Here is a 22,752-nt window from a genome sequence, read left to right as displayed (position 1 = left end):
GTACAATATATATATATATATATATATACCATTCGGTGTCAGTAAAAGAAATTTGTAATTAGCACATTTCATTTGCCTAAAGTTTTTATTTATTTCATCCAGTAGCCATTTTGAATTTTTTATTCTGACCTTTTATCTATATGTAAAAGATGAGTTACTTGTTTTGACTGACGTAAAGCAAATTTTTCTACATTTTATGTTGTATGTACCTCAGATAACAGATTTGACTTTTATATATTAATAATTAAATTTCAAATGGTTAAAATAGAATAAAAATTATGTATATTTGCAAATTAAGGTTTATTGATTGTTAACCAAGAAAAGAGGATTTCCTGTACAAAAGCACAATACAATTAGTTAAATAAAATTGCAATTGATATCAGTGTATCAGGTATACTCTGGGATTCTGTTCTCAAGGAATCCCAGATTCTTAAGGCAAGTTGTTATACTCTAGAAGCAATTGGACTCTCTTAGACCCGTTGTAAGCTGTGTGCTTAATTTTTGAATTTCTTATTTTGCTTGTCTCAGATGCAAAGCATCATTATTATTATTATCAGCCATATGGTGCAAGGAAGCCTGCGACTTATGCTGCACCAGCCAAAAAAAAAAAAAAAAAAAAAAAAAAAAAAAAAACATTCCCGAGTTACCCTGAGTGAGAGAGAGAGAGAGAAAGAAGTAGAAAGGAATCACCAAGGAAGAGAAGAGAAGAATGATGATATCCAGTTTTGTATTCAGTGTTTCAAAATTAGAAAAAAAAAAAAAAAATATATATATATATATATATATATAAAATCCAGAAACAAGGTCATTAAAATAATTAATATTATGTTTTTTCTCTTTTTTTTTTTTTTTCCATATTAAGTTACGTTAAACTCTGCTTTCTCCTTAACCAGCCCTTAAGCATTAATTGTGTCAGTTTTATTAATAATGGCAAAATGATTGTGGGAAGCAAGCTTATACAGCATCAGCCAAAAAAAAAAAACAAAAAAAAAAAATACCCACTTCATTTGCCCATCCCTTCTAATAATTTGTCCAGTCCTCCTTTAAATTTATTCAAACAACTCACTTACACAACTCCAGGTAGATTATTCCAGGGAATAATCTACCTGGAATAATCTCTCTGACTGAAAGCAAATTTCTGCACATCTATTCTGCAATGCAACTATCCTTTTCCAATTTAAATTTATGTCCCCTTGTGTGTGTCATCCAAGCCATCAACATTTAGTTTACCTAATCCATTTAAAGCCTTAAACACTTCAATCAGGTAAGAGTACCCTTTTTTGTCCCTGATTAATCTTGTTACTCTTCTTACACCCATTCCAACAAATCTACATCCTTCAAAAATTGAAGCTTGCAGAACTGCATGTGCTGACCAGGCTAGCCGGGTGGGTAAAGTGCCTGCCTGGCAACTCAAAGGTCGCGGGTTCGAATCTCGCCTTGGGTTTGGATCAAAGTACTGCAAAAAACCTTGGGAGGTGCATTATGGCCACAGAAGCTGATGTGCCAACAACTACCAAAAAAAAAAAAAAAAAAAAAAAAAGAACTGTAAGCAGTACTCAAAATGTTTAACCATTACTTAGATGTCTAACCATTAACAAAAACAACAGAATATAACCACTTCTTCCCTGCTGGAAAAATTCCTGCATATCATTTACAGAACCCCATGAGCTGTCCTAACAACCCTGTCTATGCTGCTCAGAGAATTTCACATTGGACTTTATAATTATCCCTACAACTTTTTCATTCTTCACTACCTCAAGTGTGATACAACAAAATACAGTTGTGCCTCCGTATCTGCTGATTCAGTTACCCACGGTTAACCATGGGAAAAAAATGAAAAACTTAACAAGTATACTCATGTGTCCAATATGATACTTCCCTTTATTTTTTACAATGTCATGTATGGTTTGGTCACCAACCAAAAATTTAGTTTATTTAGAGATTTAACGGCACAGTTTTCAAACTTTTGAATAATTTCAAGTTTTTGTTTAATTTGAAAGCACAACTCTTGCTTTTGCCCATCATTTTCGCGATTTCTAAACAAAAAAACAAGTAATATAAAAAAAAATTTTTTAAAGTCAATTCCTACTTAGGTCAACAAAAAAAAATTTTATTTTAGTTACTTTTTATTAAATAATTACAATTAATATAAATATGTATATACATATTAGCATTAGCATTAGTAGAGGCATATGATGCAAGAAAGCAAGCTTATTCAGCATCAGCCAAAAAAAAAAAAAAAAAAAACCCTCTCCCATTTCACCCCTCCGTTCGTTCGAAATACCTGTCCAGTTGAGCTTTAAATTTGTTTAGGCTATCAACTTCAACAACAAGTGATGGAAGTCGGTTCCACCAACCAACCACCCGCTGGCCAAAGGCAAATTTCCGCACATCTATCCGACATCCGTCCTTCCTCAATTTGAATTTATGCCCTCTGAGGTGATTATTCTGAGAAAGATGAAGAATCCCATTGGCATTGAGCATGCTCAAACCATTCAAAGCCTTATACACCTCTATCAGATCACCTCGCCGGTGCCTAGTCTCCAGACTCTGTAATTTGCAAAACTTAAGCCTTTCTTCGTAAGAGCAACCCTTTGTTCCATTTACTAATCTTGTTGCCCTTCTCTGTACCCGTTCCAGCAGCTCTACATCCTTCTTGAAATGAGGCCTCCAGACCTGTATACAGTACTCAAGATGTGGCCTAACCATTGCCTTATACAAGGGAATAATCACCTCCTTATCCCTGCTAGAAAAATTCCTGTATATCATTGACAAGACACAATGAGCTACTCTTGCAGCTCGTCTGCACTGCTCAGAGAACTTCATATCTGCCTGCACAATTACCCCCAGGTCCTTTTCATTCTCCACCACTGTCAGTGTAGTACCGCAGAGTTGATACATTGCTCTGGGGTTACTGTTACCCATATGTAGTACTTTACATTTGTCAATGTTAAACTTCATTTGCCACCTCTCAGCCCATCTGTTCAACCTTTCCAGATCCTGTTGCAGCAGCATAGCGTCAGTAGTGTCCTTAACGACCCTGCCAACCTTTGTATCATCTGCAAACTTAGACATTAAACTTGATATCCCATCATCAATATCATTCATAAACACCGAAAACAACAACGGACCCAACACTGAACCCTGAGGAACTCACTAATAACATTAGTCCACGTTGAGCAGTGTCCATTGATTACGACTCTCTGTCTTCTCCCCCTCAACCACCCCTTTATCCCTAGCAGCAATTTGCCTCCAATGCCACACTGCTCCAATTTGTGCAGCAGTCTTCCATGTGCAACAGTATCAAAAGCCTTTCTAAGATCCAAATATATAATATCAAAGTTATTCCCTGCATCCAGTTCTTTTGTGACTACATCATAGTATCCAATCAAATTGGTCAGGCAAGACCTGCCCTTAACAAAACCATGCTGCGTCTGAGCTATAACTGAATTCTTGTCTAGATGATCCTGCAGTGCTTCTTTAACCAGTGCCTCCATTAATTTACCTGGAACAGAAGTTAAACTAACAGGTCTATAATTACTTGTGTCAGCCTTTGATCCTCCTTTGTGAATTGGGGTTACATTTGCACATCTCCAGTCTATGGGTACCTCCCCTGAGTCCAAAGAAGCTCTCATAATTATGGCTAGGGGTTTGCATACTTCCTTTGCTGCCTCCTTTAATATAACTGGATAGATCCCATCCACCCCAGGTGCCTTTTTTATGTTTATCCTCAACAATCTCTCCTCCACTTTCCTCTCAGTTATTACAAAATCATCCAGTTCACTGCCAATGTTTACTTTACCTACATCATTCTCCTTCCTGAATAACTCCTCATGCGTGAATGTAGATGCAAAATACTCGTTTAGATTGTTAGCCACCTGAGCAGGATCCTCAACTGTTGAACCATCAATATCCAGTGGACCAATCTGATTCATCCCTTTCCTTCTCGAGTTCAAGTATGTAAAGAACTCCTTTCTGTTTTTCTTTGCATCCTTTGCCAAGGATTTTTCGTAGTCTGCCTTTGCCTGCCTAATCTCCTTTGTGACTTGGTTACAGACAAACTTATATCTATCATAGGCTTCCATGTCACCCATTAATTTGTATGTATCCCATGCATTTTTCTTCTCTGCCACATGTCTCATTAGTCCATCTGACAACTATTTAGGCCTAAACCTTGAACAATATTTCTTAGTTGGTATGTAAAGCCTGGTAGCCACCAAGATTAGTTCCTTGAATGCTTCCCATTTTGAGTTTGCTGTTGGTAACATCATCAGTTGGTCCCACTGTATAGAATTTAAATACTGTCTCAGACCATCATAGTCGCCTTTACGAAAACAAAAACCCTTCCCTTTACCTCTGATGGTAGTTACCTCCTTGAGTAAATCCCACTTCAACACACTGTGATCACTGCCACCTAGTGGTTCATTTATCTGCAGGTTCTTAATGCATGAAGAATCACTACTGATAATCAGATCAAGAGTATTGCTCCCTCTTGTTGCCTCACGAACATGCTGATGTAGAAAACAATCATCCAATAAATCCACAAAAGCCTTGCTAGTGTGCGAGTGACCAACCCACAAATTCCAGTCAATATCTGGGAAATTAAAATCCCCCATTATAAGACTCTCTGATTTACTGGCCCACTCTATTTCCCTGTACAATATATTATTATACTCATCAGAGTCGTTAGGCCTATAGCACACTCCTACTCTCAATTTTGATTTCCCTATGCTTATGTCACACCAAACTGACTCGACACTGCCCTGTCCATCGATGTCAACTGGCTTCACTTCCTTTGACTTTATGTATTTCTTAATTAATAGCATAACCCCTCCTCCCCTCCTGTCCTGTCTATCCTTTCTATATACATTGTATTCCCCAAATTCCAGTTCCGCATTACTTATATCTGTGTGACACCACGTCTCTGATATCCCAACAATATCTGCCTTTGATGTTTTGAGCAATACCTCAAATTCATTAAATTTATTTACCAAACTCCTAGCATTGGTGTACACGCAGGTATACATGCACCTGTTTCTATTCTTAGCTACCCTAACACAACCCATGTGTTTACTTGTAACGCAATGACTACCAGCAGTCTCTGAAATATCCTGCATCTTGTTTTTCGGACTTCTGCTCATTTGAATAGAAGCAGTGCAAAAATCACTTCCACCTCTGCCAGTGGCTACTGTTAATCTATTAGTCCTTGTATCCCCCCAACTAGCAGTTTTCCGACCCACCTAACACTGCCTCGACAGCATCAGCAAAAATTCTTGCACCCTTTCTATTTAAGTGTATCCCATCCCTGTAGAAGCAATCTCTCCTGTTAACAAGTACAGTCCAGGCTGAAAAAAATTCTACCCCTTGAGCCTTGCAAAATCCCTCCAGGGCCGAATTGATCGACAAGGCTCTCATCATATACTCCCTCCTATCGTGTCTGGGCAGAATTGCAGACACTTTCAAGTTCAACCCTAATTCACGGCTTTTTTTCAACAGTGACCTGTACTTGCTAAGTAATTCCGCCGGTCTCCTACTCTTAATATCATTAGTGCCAACGTGTACAACTATATCACCTTTTGTGCCCTTAAAAGATGATATCCGCTCTACAACGTCATCAACCTTTGCCCCTGGCAGACATACCCTGGTCCTATTCCACCTATCCTTTTTACAAAGCATGTTCCCCGTTTCCCTGACAGAATCACAATATTAAGTGGCAAAATACAAAGAGAATTTCCTTGCAATTTTCCATTTTCCTTTCTATATATGGTGTTGGACTATTATTTTTATTCACATGTTTCATTTTCCATTTTGTTCCCTCCTTGACTCAGACTAGAACCCAGAATGAAAAAAGAATCTGAAAAAGAAATTTTTTTCCAGCAATCTACATGCTTCGCCACTGACGGTATTTATTCCTAAATTTATATCCTGCTAAATATCTTATATAAGAGAAATTTTTTTCTCCCATATAAAACTAAAATTAATTAATTAAATTTAATTAATGAATTAATATTTGAAAAAACTGTATTAACATCAAGTGTCATCCACTACATGTTTAAAAAAATGTATTTGAACTTGAGTGGATGAATAACAAAAATTTATCAAAAAATTATTGATTTTCGCAAGAATTGAACTCGCATTCTTCACCTTCACGTGAAAAATACTGAAATCCTTGCATTTTACCGATTGAGCTACTGCCTGTTGATTTCAATTTTATTCCTAAATTTATATCCTGCTAAATATCTTATATAAGAGAAATTTTTTTCTCCCATATAAAACTAAAATTAATTAATTAAATTTAATTAATGAATTAATATTTGAAAAAACTGTATTAACATCAAGTGTCATCCACTACAAGTTTAAAAAAATTTATTTGAACTTGAGTGGATGAATAAAAAGTATTTTATTAACGATTGAAAATTTGAACAAGATATATAAATATATATAGGGAGAGTGTGAACTAATAGTAGGAATTGAATAAAATAAAATTCTGACAACCCTGACATAAATAACAAAACAAAATTTGTCCTTTTGTGGTGCGACGGAACGCAACAATCGACATGACACACTAAATCAAACTAAACATTTGATCTTTTTCTTTTTTTTTTTTTTTTTTTTTTTTTTGAGCGGAAAACAACGAGGGTTGCAAGATAATAGGCACACTAATCTCAAAATGACGACTTTCTGGTGCCAGTTCTTGTCGCTTATTTATGACTTGCAAAATATCTGTTTATATCTAGTTATTACTTGAATTTTATGATTCCTGTTTGATTTTTTTTTTTTTTTTTTTTAATTTGGAGTCTTGAAGTATCCTGGTTAATCCGCTTCCTGGTTAAACCAATCCTGGTAAATCGAGAGTCTGCTGTACTTATGATTACTGTATTTAATGTTGGTAATGTCTTGCTGTGTGTTTAATTTATCAATTAAACTTTATTATACGTATGTATGTACAAGAAAATCACATTATATATGGGGTCAGCAGGTATTTGCTTATATCTGCAGTTTCAGTCATCCACGGTCTTGGAACATGTCCCCCCCCCCATGAATACGGGGGTCTTACTGTATATATCTTTGCTTGCCACTTACCTTATACATTCATTTCATTTAGATGTTTGTAGTTTGGACTGGTCCTTTTTTTTTTTTCATGTTTCAACTTCAGTCTGCACATTTTATTCATATATATATATACACACTTCCATTTATTTTTTTAAATACATATTGTGTACATCAATGTTTTTGTATCATTGCTTGTATTGACAGCAATTGTAAAATATTTATTTTGTAGTTTGCATTAACAAATCATTGGAATATTTGTTTTGTAGCTTGCATTAACAAATTATTGAAATATTTGTTTTGTAGTTTGCATTGACAATCATTGCAGAATATATGTTTTGTTGCATATGTTGATTGCCATTGCACTGTAACTCTTCACAGTTTAATTTTTAAATTGATTCTTTTGTTGACCCACATGCCAAACATAGCATTAGCAAAGGCACATGATGCAAGAAAGCAAGCTTATATAGCATCAATCAAAAAAAAAAAACCTTCTCATTTCACCCATCAACTCGCTCCAAATGTTTGTCTATTTCTGCCTTGAATCTATTTAAGCTTATCAACGTCTACAGCAACAGATAGAAGTTTGTTCCAGCAATCAACCACCCGCTGGTTAAAGGCACACTTCCGTACATCTATCCTACATCGCTTTCCTCAATTTGAATTTTTGCCCTCTCAGGCGATTATTCTGAGCAAGAGGAAGAATCCCATCAGCATTGAGCATGCTCAAACCATGCATGCCTTTATACACCTCAATCAGATCACCTTGCAGGTGCTTAGTCTCCAGATACTGTGATTTGCAAAACTTAAGCCTTTCTTTGTAAGAGCAACCCTTTTTTCCATTCACTAATTTGTTACCCTTCTCTATACTCATTCCAAATGCTCTACATCCTTCTTAAAATGAGGCCTCCAGACCTGTATCAGTATTCAAGGTGTGGCCTGACCATTGCCTTATACAAGGGGATAATCACCTCCTTATCCCGGCTAGAAAAATTCCTGTATATCATTGACAAGACACCATGAGCTACTCTTGCAGCCCATCTGCACTGCTCAGAAAACTTCATATCTGCCTGCACAATTACCCCCAGGTCCTTTTCACTCTACCACTGTCAGTGTAGTACCACACAGTTTATACATTACTGCTTCCCATATGCAGTACTTTAAACTTCAGTTGCCACCTCTCAGCCCACCTGCTCAACTTTTCTAGATCCTGTTGCAGCAGCATACTGTCATTAGTGTCATTAACAACCCTGCTGACCTTTGTATCGTCTGCAAACTTGGACATTAATCCTGATATACCATCATCAATATCATTCATAAATACAGAAAACAACCGAACCCTGGGGTATTTCATTAATTACCACTCTCTGTCTTCTCCCACTCAACCAACCCTTTATCCATAGCAGTAATTTGCCTCCAATGCCACACTGCTACAATTTGTGCAGCAGTCTTCCATGTGCAACAGTATCAAAAGAATTTCTAAGATCCAAATATACGATATCAAAATTATTCTTTGCATCCAGTTCCTTTGTGACCACATCATAGTATCCAATCAAATTGGTCATACAAGACTTCCCCTTAACAAACCCATGCTGTGTCCAAGCTATAACTGAAATCTTGTCTAGATGATCCTGCAGTGCTTCTTTAAAACAGTGCCTCTATTAATTTCCCTGGAACAGAAGTTCAACTAACAGGTCTGTAATTACCTGTGTCTCCCTTTGATCCTCCTTTGTGGATTGGGCTCACATTTGCACATCTCCAGTCCATGGGTACCTCCCCTAAGTTCAAGGAAGCTCTCATAATTATGGCTAAGGGTTTGCTTACTTCCTTTGCTGCCTCCTTTAATATAACTGGATAGATCCCATCCACCCCAGGTGCCTTTCTTATGTTTATCTTCAACAATTTCTCCTCCATTTTACTCTCAGTTATTACAAGATTATGCAGCTTACTACCAGAGTTTAATATACCTCTAGCATTTCCCTCCCTGAATAACTCCTCATGTGTGAATGTAGATGCAAAATATTCATTTAGTTTGTTAGCTACCTGAGCAGGATCATTAACAGTTGAACCATCAAGATCAAGTGGACCAATCTGATTCATCCCCTTCCTTCTAGAGTTTACATAAATAAAGAACTCTTTGCATCCTTTGCCAAAGATTTCTCGTAATCTACCTTTGCCTGCCTAACCTCCTTTGTGACATGGTTACAGACCAGTTTATATCTTTGGTGCCCCTGTAGCCACTTGGGCAGGAGCAGCAGTGCATAGCACACACTTCTTGATTAGACTGGGGTTCGAGCCCAGGACCACCAAATACGGAGGATGCGGAAAGTTCAGGGAATGACCACCACATATCCCCGGAGCAATATGGCCTTAGTTACTAATGCTCCTAAAAACCAAATAACAACAACAACCAGCTTATATCTATCATAGGCTTCCATGCCACCTGTTAATTTATATGTATCCCATGCATTTTTCTTCTCTGCCACATGTCTAATTAGTTCATTTGACATCCATTTAGGCCTAAATCTTGAACAGTATTTCTTAGTTGGTATGAAAAGCCTAGTAGCTTCCAAGATTAATTCTTTGAATGCTTTCCCTTTTGCCAAAATTTCAGCAGCAACTCATATGATGGTACATTCCAACAAATTAAAGACGCAGCAGAAAATCAGAAGTTAAATTTCAACACCAGCCTCTGTCTTCCATATAATCAGCCTTTTACAATATCTGAGTTAAAAGAATCTCTTAATAGAGCACCTAGTAGTGCAGCTGCCTCTGATGATATATTTTATATTATGTTAAAACACTTGAGTGATAATGCTTTACAAACTCTTAATATTTTTTAACAGAATTTTTCAGGAACATGTTTATCCTTACTCTTGGAGACATTCATTTGTATTAGCCATCCCTAAACCAGGAAAAGACCTCTAATCCAGTTAATTATCGTCCAATTTCTTTAACTAGTTGTTTGGAGAAAATACCTAGTTTCTAGAGTCACATAACATCTTTCATAAAAATCAGTACGGCTTTTGGCAAAATATATCTGCATTAGATACGATGACCAAAGCAGAAGTAAACATCAGAAATGCTTTTACAACAACAACCTAGTTAGGGTAAGTCTGATTTAGAAAAGGCCTTTGATACAACATGGCGTTTCGGTATTTTACGAGATCTTCACACCTTTGGATTACGAGACAGGCTTCCTTTGTTTATTCAGAGCTTTCCCCAAGACAAAACCTTTCAGGTTCGTTATCTAAATGTTCTTTCTAGAATCCATATACAGGAGGAGGGGGTCCCTCCGGAATCTATTTTGAGTCCTACTCTATTTTTAGTATGAGACAAGACAAAACCTTTCAGGTTCGTTATCTAAATGTTCTTTCTAGAATCCATATACAGGAGGAGGGGGTCCCTCAGGAATCTATTTTGAGTCCTACTCTATTTTTAGTATGAATAAACAATATTATCCATAATATTCCAAGCACAGTAGAATGATATCATTATGCAGATAACCTCATGATCTCATGCCAAGGATTTGAATTCTATGTGATATGAATTCTATTGAGCGACAGGTTCAGATCTCACTTAACAAAATTGAGTTGTGGATGTCTCGCAATGGCTACTGCTTATCAGCACAAAAATCCAAATGTATTCATTTCTGTAAAAAACGTAAAATCCACCCTGAGCCTGAATTACAAATTAAAACACTCATGATCCCTCTATCCAATAGTATCAGATTTCTTGGCCTAATACTTGACAATAAATTAAACTTCTTACAATACATCACATACCTAAGAACCATTTTCTTAAAAAAATTAAATATCCTCAGAGTACTACCTTCATCCACGTGGGGGTGCTGACCGATACATTCTGCTTCAGCTATATCAGGTATTAATCCGATCTCATTTGGATTACAGAGCTCCAATCTATGACTCTGCCAGGAAAAGTGTGCTAATTCGGCTAGACACTATCCATCACAGTGCTCTTAGAACTGCTTTAGGAACATTCAGAACATCCCCTGTACAGAGTATATACAGAGGCACACAAACCTCCACTCCATCTTCGTAGGAAAATGTTGCTACTCAACTATGCAGCAAAAATACAGAGTCTACCCTTTCATCCCATCTGGCCATACTTATTTGAGCCCCAATGGACTACCTTTTATCACAACAAACCTAACAAAAACAAGCCAATTGGAATAAGGCTACTACAGTTAATAGAATGGTGGAACTTATATATAGATATCTTTCTGGACACAAACACTTATGAACCTCTATGGTCTAGTTATATACCGGTCTGTGATCTCTCTTTCCAACAATGGGGGAAAAATAGGCAGCTGATCCCACCATCAGGAAACTCCATGCTGCTCATGTAGCTGAAAATTCTCAGTATTTTCATATATATACCAATGGCTCAAAAACAAGTACAACAGTAAGTGCAGTGGCAGTTGGCGCCTCCGTAGCCAGGTGAGCAGGAGCAGCAGTGCGTAGCACACACTTCTGATTAGACCGTGGTTCGAGCCCATGACCACCAAATACAGAGGATGCGGAAAGGTCAGGGAATGACCACCACATATCCCCTGAGCAATATGACCTTAGTTGCTAATGATGCTCCTAAAAAAAACCAAATAACAACCATCAGTGGCAGTTTCCACTATCTTTTCTAGTTCTTTGTCCCTTCCAAAGGAATGCAGTGTCTATACTGCCGAACTTTTTGATATAAAGATAGCTCTAGATCATATAACTGCTCTGTCCTGTAAGCAAACAATGATCTATTCTGACTCTTTGAGTGCAATAACAGCATTGAGTGCAACCAAGCCAATCCACCCCGTATTGAAGCAAATCAGATCACAGATAATTGTGTTACATGCTGCTAACCAATCAGTCACTTTCTGTTGGATACCAGGTAATGTAGGCATCAAAGGAAATGATCATGCAGATCAAGCCACGAAACATCCGACCACTGCGTGCTCTCCTAACTACCAAGTGCCGTATACAGACTACAAATCAGTTATAAAAAAACGTGTGTGAAGAACAATGGTTGCAGATCTGGCAGGCTCAGGGCGGTAATAAGCTGCTGCAATTCAAATGGGAACCTCAGTTGTGGACATCAAGCTTGAGATAAAATAGGCAAGAGGAGGTGATCCTGTCTAGAACATGTATTGGGCACACGCATCTAAACCATATTTATCTGCTTATGGGGGAAGATCCGCCTATTTCTACATATTGTCAGACTGCGCTTACGGTGAAGCATATCCTACTAAATTGTAACCAATACGTTAATGCTTGAAACACAATTTTCACGTCGCTTTCACATCTGCAAGAACCTTTAACATTTTCTCTCTGACTGGAGACAATACAAATCTAGCTGAGTTTTTTGCGTTCTTGAAGCACGATTATTAAACAGATTTTAACATTTCAGCTGCAGTAGTAAATAGAATCAGGCACAATATGACCTTTGAATACCACCTTTAAATGCTTTCCATTTTAAATTTTCTTTTCGTAACATCATCAGTTGGTCCCACCATATAGAATTTAAATACTGTCTCAGACCACCGTAGTCACCTTTACGAAAGCAAAAATCCTTCCCTTTACCCCTGATGGTAGTTGCCTCTTTGAGTAAATCCCACTTCAGCACACTGCGATCACTGCCACTTAGTGGTTCCTTTATCTTCAGATTCTTAATGCATGAAGAATCACTATTGATAATCAGATCAAGAGTATTACTCCCTCTAGTTGCCTGCTGCTGTAGAAAACAATCATTAAATAAATCCACAAAAGCCTTACTAGTGTGTGTGACCAACCCATAAATTCCAGTCAATCTCTGGGAAATTAAAATCCCCCAAATTTACTGGCTCACTCTATTTCTCTGTACAGTTTTTTATTATACTCATCAGAGTAATTAGGACTATAACACACGCCTACTTTTATTTTTGCTTTCACAGTGCTAATGTCACATCAAATTGACTCAACACTACACTGTCCAGCCATGTGGACTGGCTATACTTTCTTGGATTTTGTTTCTTAACCAATAGTGTAACCCCTCCTCCCTTCCTATCCTGTCTATCCTTTCTGTACACATTGTACTCCCCAAATTTCAGTTCTGCATTCGTTATATCTGTGTGACATCATGTCTCTGTTATCCCCACAATATCTGCCTTTGCAGTTTTGACCAACACCTCAAATTCATCAAATTTATTTACCAAACTCCTAGCATTGGTGTACACACAAGTATACATGCATATGTTTCTATTCTTAGCTACCTTAATACAGCCCATGTATTTGCTTTTCTGCAATGACTCCCAGCACTCTCTGGAATCCCCTACACCGAGTTTTCCAGGCTGCTGCTCATTTCAACAGAAGTAGTGCAAGAATCACTTTCACCTCTGCCAGCGGGTACTGTTAATCTATTAGTCTGTGTATCCCCCCCCCCCAAGCTAGCAGTTTTCTGACCCATCTAACTCTGCCTCGATAGCATCAGCAAATATTCTTGCACCCTTTCTATTTTAGTGTATCCCAACCCTATAGAAGTAGTTTCTCTTGTTAATAAGCACAGACAAGGCTGAGAAAAATTGTACCCCTTGAGCCTTGCACAATCTCTCCAGGGCCGAATTGATTGACAAGGCTCTCATCATATACTCTCTCCTATTGTGTCTGGGCAGAATTGCAGACATTTTCAAATTCAACCCTAACTCACGGCTTTTTTTCAATATTGACCTGTACTTGTTAAATAATTCCGCCGGTCTCCTACTCTTAATATCATCAGTGCCAACATGTACAACAATATCACCTTTTGTGCCCTTAAAAGATGATATCTGCTCTACAATGTCATCAACCTTTGCCCCTGGCAGACATACCCGGGTCCTCTTCCACCTATCCTTTTTGCATAATATATTCCCACTCCTAGCATTTGAGTACACACAAGTATACATGCACCTGTTTCTATTCTTAGCTACCCTAACACAGCCCATGTATTTGCTTGTTTCGCAGTGACCACTGGGAAGCAGTTAACACATGGTCACCTGGTGTCCATTCCTGGCATGAGGAGCTGTGCATGGGTCAACTGTCATCCTGTACCGGTGTAATTACCACCAAAAATCTCGCACCCACCAGAGGTAGTGCAATACCGGCCTGTGCCTACAAATTCGCTCCCGGGTAGCCCATATCTGGAAGCCAGTGGGAAAAAAAAACCTAGTGTTTATATACATTTATGGTATGAGTTCCTCCTCCTAATATTACATATATACTCCAGCTATATTAACATTATACTAATGACCCTATTCTGATCGTATCATCTGATATGCTTTCTCATATATATAGGCACCTCCGTAGCCAGGTGGGCAGAAGCAGCAGTGCGAAGCACATGCTTCTTGATTAGACTAGGGTTCAGGCCTGTGACCACCAAATACACAGGATGTGGAAAGCTCAGAGAATGACCACCGCATATCCCTGGAGCAATATGGCCTTAGTTGCTAATGCTCCTAAAAACCAAATAACAACAACAACAACAGTTGATATAGATGAACAGTGCACTGTTGAGTCAGTTTGGTGTGACATAAGCACTCCAAAAGCAAAAATAGGAGTAGGAGTGTGTTATAGGCCTAATGACTCAAATGAGTACAATGAACAGTTGTACAGAGAAATAGAGTGGGCTAGTAAATCAGAATATCTTATAATGGGGGATTTTAACTTCCCAGATATTGACTGGAACTTGTGAGTTGGTCACTCACACACTAGTAAGACTTTTTTGGATTTATTGGATGATTGTTTTCAGCAGCAGCATGTTCGAGAGGCAACCAGAGAGTAATACTCTTGATCTGGTTATCAGCAGTGATCATTCGTGTATTAAGAATTTGCAGATAAAGGAACCACTAGGTGGCAGTGATCACAGTGTACTGATGTGGGATTTACATAAAGATATAATTACCATCAGGGGTAAAGGAAAGGGTTTTTGCTTCCGTAAAGGTGATTACAGTGGTCTCAGGCAGTTTTTAAATTCTGTACAGTGGGATTAACTGACGATGTTACCAACAGTAAATTCTAAGTGGGAAGCATTCAAGGAATTAATTGTGGATGCTACTAAAAGTTTCATACCTATTAAGAAATATTGTTCAAGGTTTAGGCCTAAATGACTATCAAATGAACTAATGAGACTCGTGACAGAGAATAAAAATGCATAGGATGCATATAAATTATCAAGCGACTCAGAAGCCTATGGCAGATATAAGCTAGTCTGTAATCAGGTCATAAAGGCGGTTAGGCAGGCAAGTGCAGATTACGAGAAATCTTTGGCAAGGGATGCAAAGAAAAACAGCAAAGATTTCTTTACTTATATATACTCTAAAAGGAAGGGGATGAATCTGATTGGTCCACTTGATATCGATGGTTCCACTGTTGATGATCCTGCTCAGATAGCAAACAAACTGAATGAGTATTTTGCATCTACATTCACACATGAGGAATTATTAAGGTTTGAAAATGGCAGAAGGTTATCAAATTGTAGCAGGGTGCTTAATGATTTTGTAATAACTGAGAGCAAAGTGGAGGAGAAATTGTTGAATTTACTCATAAGAAAGGCACCTGAGGATGGGATCTATCCAATTATATTAAAGGAGGCGGCAAAGCAACTAAGCAAACCATTAGCCATAATTATGAGAGCATCCTTGGACTCAGGGGAGGTCCCCACGGACTGGAGATGTGCAAATGTATCCCCAATTCACAAAGGGGGATCGAAGGGTGACACGAGTAATTACAGACCAGTTAGTTTAACTTCTGTTCCTGGTAAAATAATGGAGTCACTGGTTAAAGATGCATTGCAGGATCATCTAGACAAGACTGCAGCAATAATTCAGACACAGCATGGGTTTGTTAAGGGAAAATCTTGTATGACAAATTTGATAAGATATTATGATGTGGTTACAAAGGAACTGGATGCAAAAAATAATTTTGATATCATATATTTGGATTTCAGGAAAGCTTTTGACACTGTTGCGCATGGAAGACTATTGTACAAATTGGAGCAGAATGGTATTAAGGGTAAGTTGCTACAGTGGATAAAAGTATGGTTGAGTGGGAGCAGACAGAGGGTTGTAATTAATGGGTGCTGCTCTTCGTCGACTAATGTTATTAGTGGAGTCCCACAGGGTTCGGTGTTGGGTCCTCTGTTGTTTTGTATATTTATCAATGATATTGATGAAGGTATATCAGGCTTAGTGTCGAAGTGTGCAGATGATACAAAGGTTGGCAGGGTTGTTAATGACAGTAATGGCAATGTGCTACTGCAACAGGATCTAGAAAATTTGGGCAGATGGGCTAAGAAGTGGCAACTGAAGTTTAACCTTGACAAATGCAAAGTACTGCATATGGGTAGAAGTAACCCCAGAGAAACGTACCAACTGTGTGGTACTACACTTAAGGTGGTGGAAAATGAAAAAGACCTGGGAGTAATTGTGCAGTCAGATATGAAGTTTTCTGAGCAATGCAGACAGGCTGCCAGGGCAGGTCATGGGGTTTTGTCAATGATATATAGGAATTTTGCTAGCAGGGAAAAGGAGGTGATTGTCCATCTGTATAAGGCAGTGGTCAGGCCACGCCTTGAGTACTTCGTACAGGTCTGGAGGCCTCATTTTAGGAAGGATGTAGATTTGCTTGAGCGTGTACAGAGAAGGGCAACAAGATTTTTGAGGGGAATGAAGGGATCCTCTTACCAAGAGAGGCTTAAGTTCTACAAATTGCAGTGGCTGGAGACTGGCTACCTGCACAGTGATCTGATTGAGGTGTATAAGGCCTTCAATGGGTTGAACATGCTGAATTCTGATGGGTTCCTTCCACTTGTTCAGATTACGAACCTAAGGGGGCATAAATTAAAATTAAGAAAAGACGGATGTAGAATAGATGTGCGGAAATTTGCCTTTAGTCAGCGGGTGGTTAATTGCTGGAACAAACTTCCATCTGTCGTTGTGGAAATTGATAGGTTAAATAAATTTAAGGAGGAACTGGACAGGCATTTGGAGGGAATGGTGTGATTTTTTTTTTTTGGCTGATGCTGCATAAGCTCATACACTTGCTTTCGTGCATCACATGCCACTACTACAACAACAACTCATATACATCCATTATATATAATAGCAATCAAGGTTGTGTGTGTGTGTGCGCATGTGTGTTCTTGTATCGGGGTGGCTCCTAAGCATTAGCCCATCTCCACCTTTGTTCTTTGTAATTGTTCAGAAACTGCATGTTTGTTTATTTGGTTGTTATTTGGTTTTTAGGAGCATTAGCAACTAAGGCCATATTGCTCTGGGAATGTGCAGTGATCATTCCCTGACCTTTCCACATCCTCCGTATTTGGTGGTGACAGGCTCGAATCCCAGTCTAATCAGGAAGTGATTAGACTTCCCACCTGGCTACGGAGGCATAACAGGCCTAAAAAAGTGTAAGAGTATGTGTGTGAATATTAATGTATGTTGTTTTAGGCCACTATGCCACCAGGAAGCAGTCAACAGATGGTCACCTGGTGCCCATTCCTGGCACGAGGAGCTGAACATGGGTCAACTGTCATCCTGTACCGATGTAATTACACCAAAAATCTTGCACCCTCCGGAGATTGCAGGCACCGGCCAGTATTACCGGTGCCTGCAATCCCGCTCCCGGGTAGCCCATTACCTGGAAGCCAGCAAAAAAAAAAAAAAACCTAGTGTTTATATACATTTATGGTCTGAGTTCCTTCTACAGTTCTTAGGAGATATGTAATTATGGTCCCAAGTCACCAGGACCAACCACTCCAACGCTAGGAGGATGTTCCAGCAAAACAATTGTAACAATTATTATTATTATTAGCCATAAGGTGCAAGGAAATCTGACGCTTATGCTGCACTAGCCAAAAAAAAAAATCTCAATTACCCCAAAAGAGAGAGAGAGAGAGAGAGAGAGAGAGAGAGAGAGAGAGAGAGAGAGAGAAGTAGAAGGGAATCACCAAGAAAGAGAAGAATGATGATACCCAGTTCAGGACCCTGGGTGTGCCAAGCCCATACTCACCAGATGTGAGCTCCACACAGTCCAAATGTTCTCAGTACATTTTATTTTTGCCATATGAAGTCACAAGGTAGACTGTCCAGTTTTATTTCATTCAAAAAAGAGTCAGTCCCAGTAGTCTTATCTGTTCTGTGCCCAGCACAGGTCTTAAAGACTCTTCTTCTGGTCGTTCTCTTCTAATTGTTCTCTTCTAGTTTTTGTTGAAGACTTAATTATTCTCCTTTTTTCCCACAATCCTAAACTAGATTTTGTGTGTGATTTGGAAATCCAATGACAGTCCATAAGTAAGCAAATGGTATATGTTCACTTTCAAAAGTTTTCATTGTTAAAAACATGTTTCATTATGTTCTTGAAGTTTTAAAGTGTATATATGTTGTAGTTCATATCTATATGGTCACAAATATAGATGTCACTTAAGACCACACAAGGTCACTAGATATAACTGTATGAATTTCAGAAGCAGTTATGCTTGTAAACTGTTTCCATTCAGTTCCTTAGTTTTTAGTTTCAGGTACCACACCTCCATATACAGTATCAGCAAAAAAAACATTTCACCTTTCACCTGTCCATCTCTTCTAACAGTTTATCTAGTTCTTGAATTATCCAAACTACCCACCAGTACACCACCAGATAGATGTGTGTTCCAACAGTCAACCACCCTCAAACCGAAGGCAAATTTCTACACCTGCAACCATCCTTTCTCAATTTGAATTTATGTCCTCTCATGTGTATGTATAGTCTGATCAAAAGAAAGGATTCCATTCAAGGCTTTAAGCACCCCCAGTCAGATCTCCTCCCAGATGCCTAGTCTCCATGTGCTGCAATTTGCAAAACTCAAACCTTTCCTGGTGAAAGCACTCTTTTGCTCCCCTCACCACTCCTGTTACTCTCCTCTGCATCCATTCAAACTGATCCAGGTCCTCCCTGGATCAGTTGGAATGGATGCAGAGAATAAATGTGTATGTAGTACTCAAGATGTAGCCTAACAATTACCTTATACAATGAGATAATCAGCTCCTTATCCCTGCTGGCAAAATTCCTGTATATCATTGACAAAACTCCATGAGCTGTCTTAGCAGCCTGTCTGCACTCTCAGAGAACTTCATATCTGACTGTACAATTATCCCCAGGTCTTTTTCATTCTCCACTGCCCTGAGTGTGGCCTCACAACCGGTACATTAATCTGGGATTGTTGCTCCCCATACAGAGTACCTTGCATTTGTCAGTATTAAACTTCAATTGCCACTTGAGCTATGTAATAGTATTCACTGTGTAGTGCAAGGAAGTCACAGGCTTTTGCTGCACTGGGGAAAAAAAACCAATCAAGTAGATAAGAAAACAAATTATATGCTTCCTCCTCACACAGGTAAGTATCCAGTAGACTTCTCAGCCCATCTGCTGAATTCATCTAGATCTTGTTGCAGTAACATACCCTGATCGCTATGATTAACCACTCTTCCAACCTTGATATCACCTGCAAACCTAGACATTAAGCCTTCAGCAATATCATTAATAAATATAGAAGACAACTTGGACTAATGTTATTAGGGGAATAATGCCCACTGATAGCCATTCTTGTCTACTTCCACTCAACCATTCCTTTATCCATATCAGAAACTTGCCCTTAATGCCGCACGCTCCAGTTTGTATAACAGTCTTTTATGTGCAACAATATCAAAATATTTCTGAAATCCAAGTATATGATGTAAAGTTCCTTTGTCAGATGGGTCAGACAAAATCGCCCCTTAACCCTTAACAAATCCATGCTGTGACAGCAGTATAACTGCATTCTCATATAGATGAAACTGCATTACTTCTTTATCCAATAACTCCATTATTTTCCTTGGAATATAGGTCTAATTACTCATGTCTCCCTTTGATCCTCCCTTTGTGAATTGGGAATACATTTGCTCATCAACAGAGACCTCCTCCCTCAGTGCCGACCACATGTTCATCCGGTTCTGTCAAACAGTGTCCCGCACTGAAATGGTCACACAATATTGTTGATTAATGTATTAAATATTATTCATATTTAAAATTTTTGTTCAGTATAATATAAAATTATTTAATTATGTCTTAGTTACTGTAAAGTTGAAAAATTAAAAAAATCACTATTACAAAAACACTCCGCATAAGTTTTGCACAGGACCCTAGAGCCCCGTAAGTAATTCTTGGACCTGGCAGTGCAAATTTATGGCCAGCTCTGCTCCCCCTGAATCCTGGGCTGCTTTCATAACCATGGCTAAAGGTTTGCTTACCTCTTTTGCTACCTCCTTTAATATAATTGTGTAGACCCCAGTGTGGCATTGGGGGAAAATTGCTGCTATGGATAAAGGGATGGTTGAGTGGGAGAAGACAGACAGTGACCTCAATCAGATCACCTTGCAGGTGCCTAGTTTCCAGACACTGTAATTTGCATAATTTAAACCTTTCTTCATAAGAGCAACCCTTTGTTCCATTCACTAATCTTGTTCCCATCCAGCCCACATGCTTTTTTTTTACATTTAGCTTCAACAATTTCTCTTCTACTTTCCTCTCAGTTATCACGAAATCATTCAGTTCCCTGCCAGAATTTGGCTCATTCTGACATTCTCATCCCTAAAAATTCCTGTTTCTACATCATACTGATCTTTAGTTGGTACATACTGAGTGAAAAAATTGTGAAAATATTCGATCAGTATACAGATAATACTTTTCTTTAATACAAGGGCAGATGCACTTGTTTCTGCAAAAAAGTCTTAAAAATTGATTGATATTTTGGAGTTAACATAGAGTATCAATATGGCCTCCGTAGCCGAGTGGTCAGGAGCAGAAGTGCACTAGCACACGCTCTTTGATCTTTGAGTAGACTGGGGTTCAAGCCCCTGACTGCTAAATACGGTCGATCTGCCAACTCGCACTGGACCAGCATGACAGATTATGGTCCATTTCCCTCAGCATGAATTTTTGAGGAGGCTTCCACCCTGCAGTGGGTTGATAATGGCTGCAATTTACCTTTTTTATCATGGATAAGCAAAAAAAAAATAAAATAAAATTGTGCTGGTTTTTAAAAATAAGATCAATAGCATATCTAACTAAACCATTTAAACAGAGATAATATGAATAACTAGAAGTGATTTAATGTATTTTTTGTGTTTTGCACTCATTTGGAGCCTTTCCAGTTTTTGTACTCTTATTAGAAAAGGCTTCTGACAGAACTGTTATCACTTCTGTTAATATAAATGTTATGAAATTTTATATAACCTGATTACTCTGTTTACATTCACATATTTAAACTAATAATGCACTATTTCATTTCATGATCTGTTTTCCAATTAGAAAGTCTCTCTTCACTGCTTTAGCACATTTAAATATCAGTCAGAAGACATTGTAAATTTCTTCTAAATAATACTTTATACATAAATCCATAATTATTAATTTCTCTCTATAAATCCAGTAATTATAGCAGTGACATTTTGGATACATACAGGATTTTAAAATATTCTGAAATTAATGCTGAAAATATTTTTCATGCAGGCGGCGATCACATTAATGTCAGTACATCGTGTCCTTGCAGTCCGGCTGGCTCAAACCTTGCATCATCCCCTGTACGACCACTCTGATCTTAACACTAATAATCAGTGGTGTGGTATTAATGTCTTTTGTTGGCTTTTTTGTTTTATTTTATTTTTTTTTTTACCCTGCATTATGTTTGTGTTTAATTGTGTGATAATCCCTGTTTTTAAGTTTCTCACATTAAAAAAAAACTATATTGCTTTGCTTGCCTTTTTTATTTGCTTTTTTATTACGTTTTTGTGTTGTTATTTATATGAGGTGGGAACTTTTGATATTAATAACAATTTATGAACCCTTTTTGTTTAAAGAAAAACTTTTGTAAAAATTATTTTCTCTACTTTGAGGCTTCGTATTAGTGAAACCTGTTTAGATACAGTTGAAAGAAATAATCAGATTACCTCCTTGAAACTAGAGATGCCACAAAAAAATTAAAAAACATGCAGTAATTGCCAAAATTTTCATATAATTTGGGTCAGTTACATTATGTATTAATTAATGAAAACGTCGGGCCTCTCGTGACAACCAGTACACATGAATGTAATATAATTAAGTACTGTTTAAAAAAGTGCAATGAAAACAGTAATTGAAAATCCTTTTTTTTTTTTTTTTTGAATAAGTGGTTATTCATAGTTAGCTATTTTATTTGTGTATTAATATTACAAAAAGCATTCAGATGAGAAGTGGGCAAGTCAAAAATAATGCATAAAACACTTTTTTATCTATATAAATTATCTGTTGTGATATGGATCCCAGTGTGAAGTTAGGAAAAAAAAACACATTCACCAACTAACCTAATAATATAAACTATGGTTGTTTCATAACACAGTGGCACAAAAGCTTTTTTTGTTTTTTTGGCATCCACTACACCTCTTTGTCCAAGTTGAATTCCTTTCATTGCTTTCTTTAGAGTTCTGAAAATGTGAAATTCATATGGGGAGAGGTAAGGACTCAATGAAGGGTATTAGTAGTGGCAAATGATGCAAGAAAGCAAACTTATACAGCATCAGCCAAAAAAACAATTTCCCAAATCACCTGTCCATCCCCTCCAATAACTTGTCTAATTCTTCCTAATTTATTCAAACTACCCACTTCCACAACACCAGATGGACGTTTGTTCCAACAA

At 37.9% G+C, this 22,752-nt stretch overlaps 1 protein-coding gene across 9 annotated transcripts in view; it reads left to right on the top strand.

Moving 5' to 3' along the window:
- Positions 1–22,752, top strand: part of Rab3-GEF (Rab3 GDP-GTP exchange factor) — a 973,693-nt gene that overhangs the window by 937,656 nt on the left and 13,285 nt on the right. For 4 of the 9 annotated variants that reach the window (XM_090382519.1, XM_090382521.1, XM_090382518.1 and 1 more), the window contains one exon: positions 21,591–21,697. The exons of 4 other annotated variants lie outside the window; for them this stretch is intronic. In XM_090382519.1, coding sequence (XP_090238645.1) covers positions 21,591–21,697 — 107 coding nt within the window. Of the gene's footprint in view, positions 1–21,590; positions 21,698–22,752 lie in introns of those variants that run through there. One more of the 9 variants, XM_090382528.1, reaches the window with a different exon arrangement.

This window comes from Mastigoproctus giganteus, chromosome 10, assembly GCF_048544385.1.
Source record: "Mastigoproctus giganteus isolate SK-2022 chromosome 10, ASM4854438v1, whole genome shotgun sequence".
Classification (NCBI taxonomy): Eukaryota; Metazoa; Arthropoda; class Arachnida; order Uropygi; family Thelyphonidae; genus Mastigoproctus; species Mastigoproctus giganteus.
The sequence above is the reverse complement of the archived record's forward strand: the minus strand, read 5'-3'. Positions and strand labels throughout refer to the sequence as shown.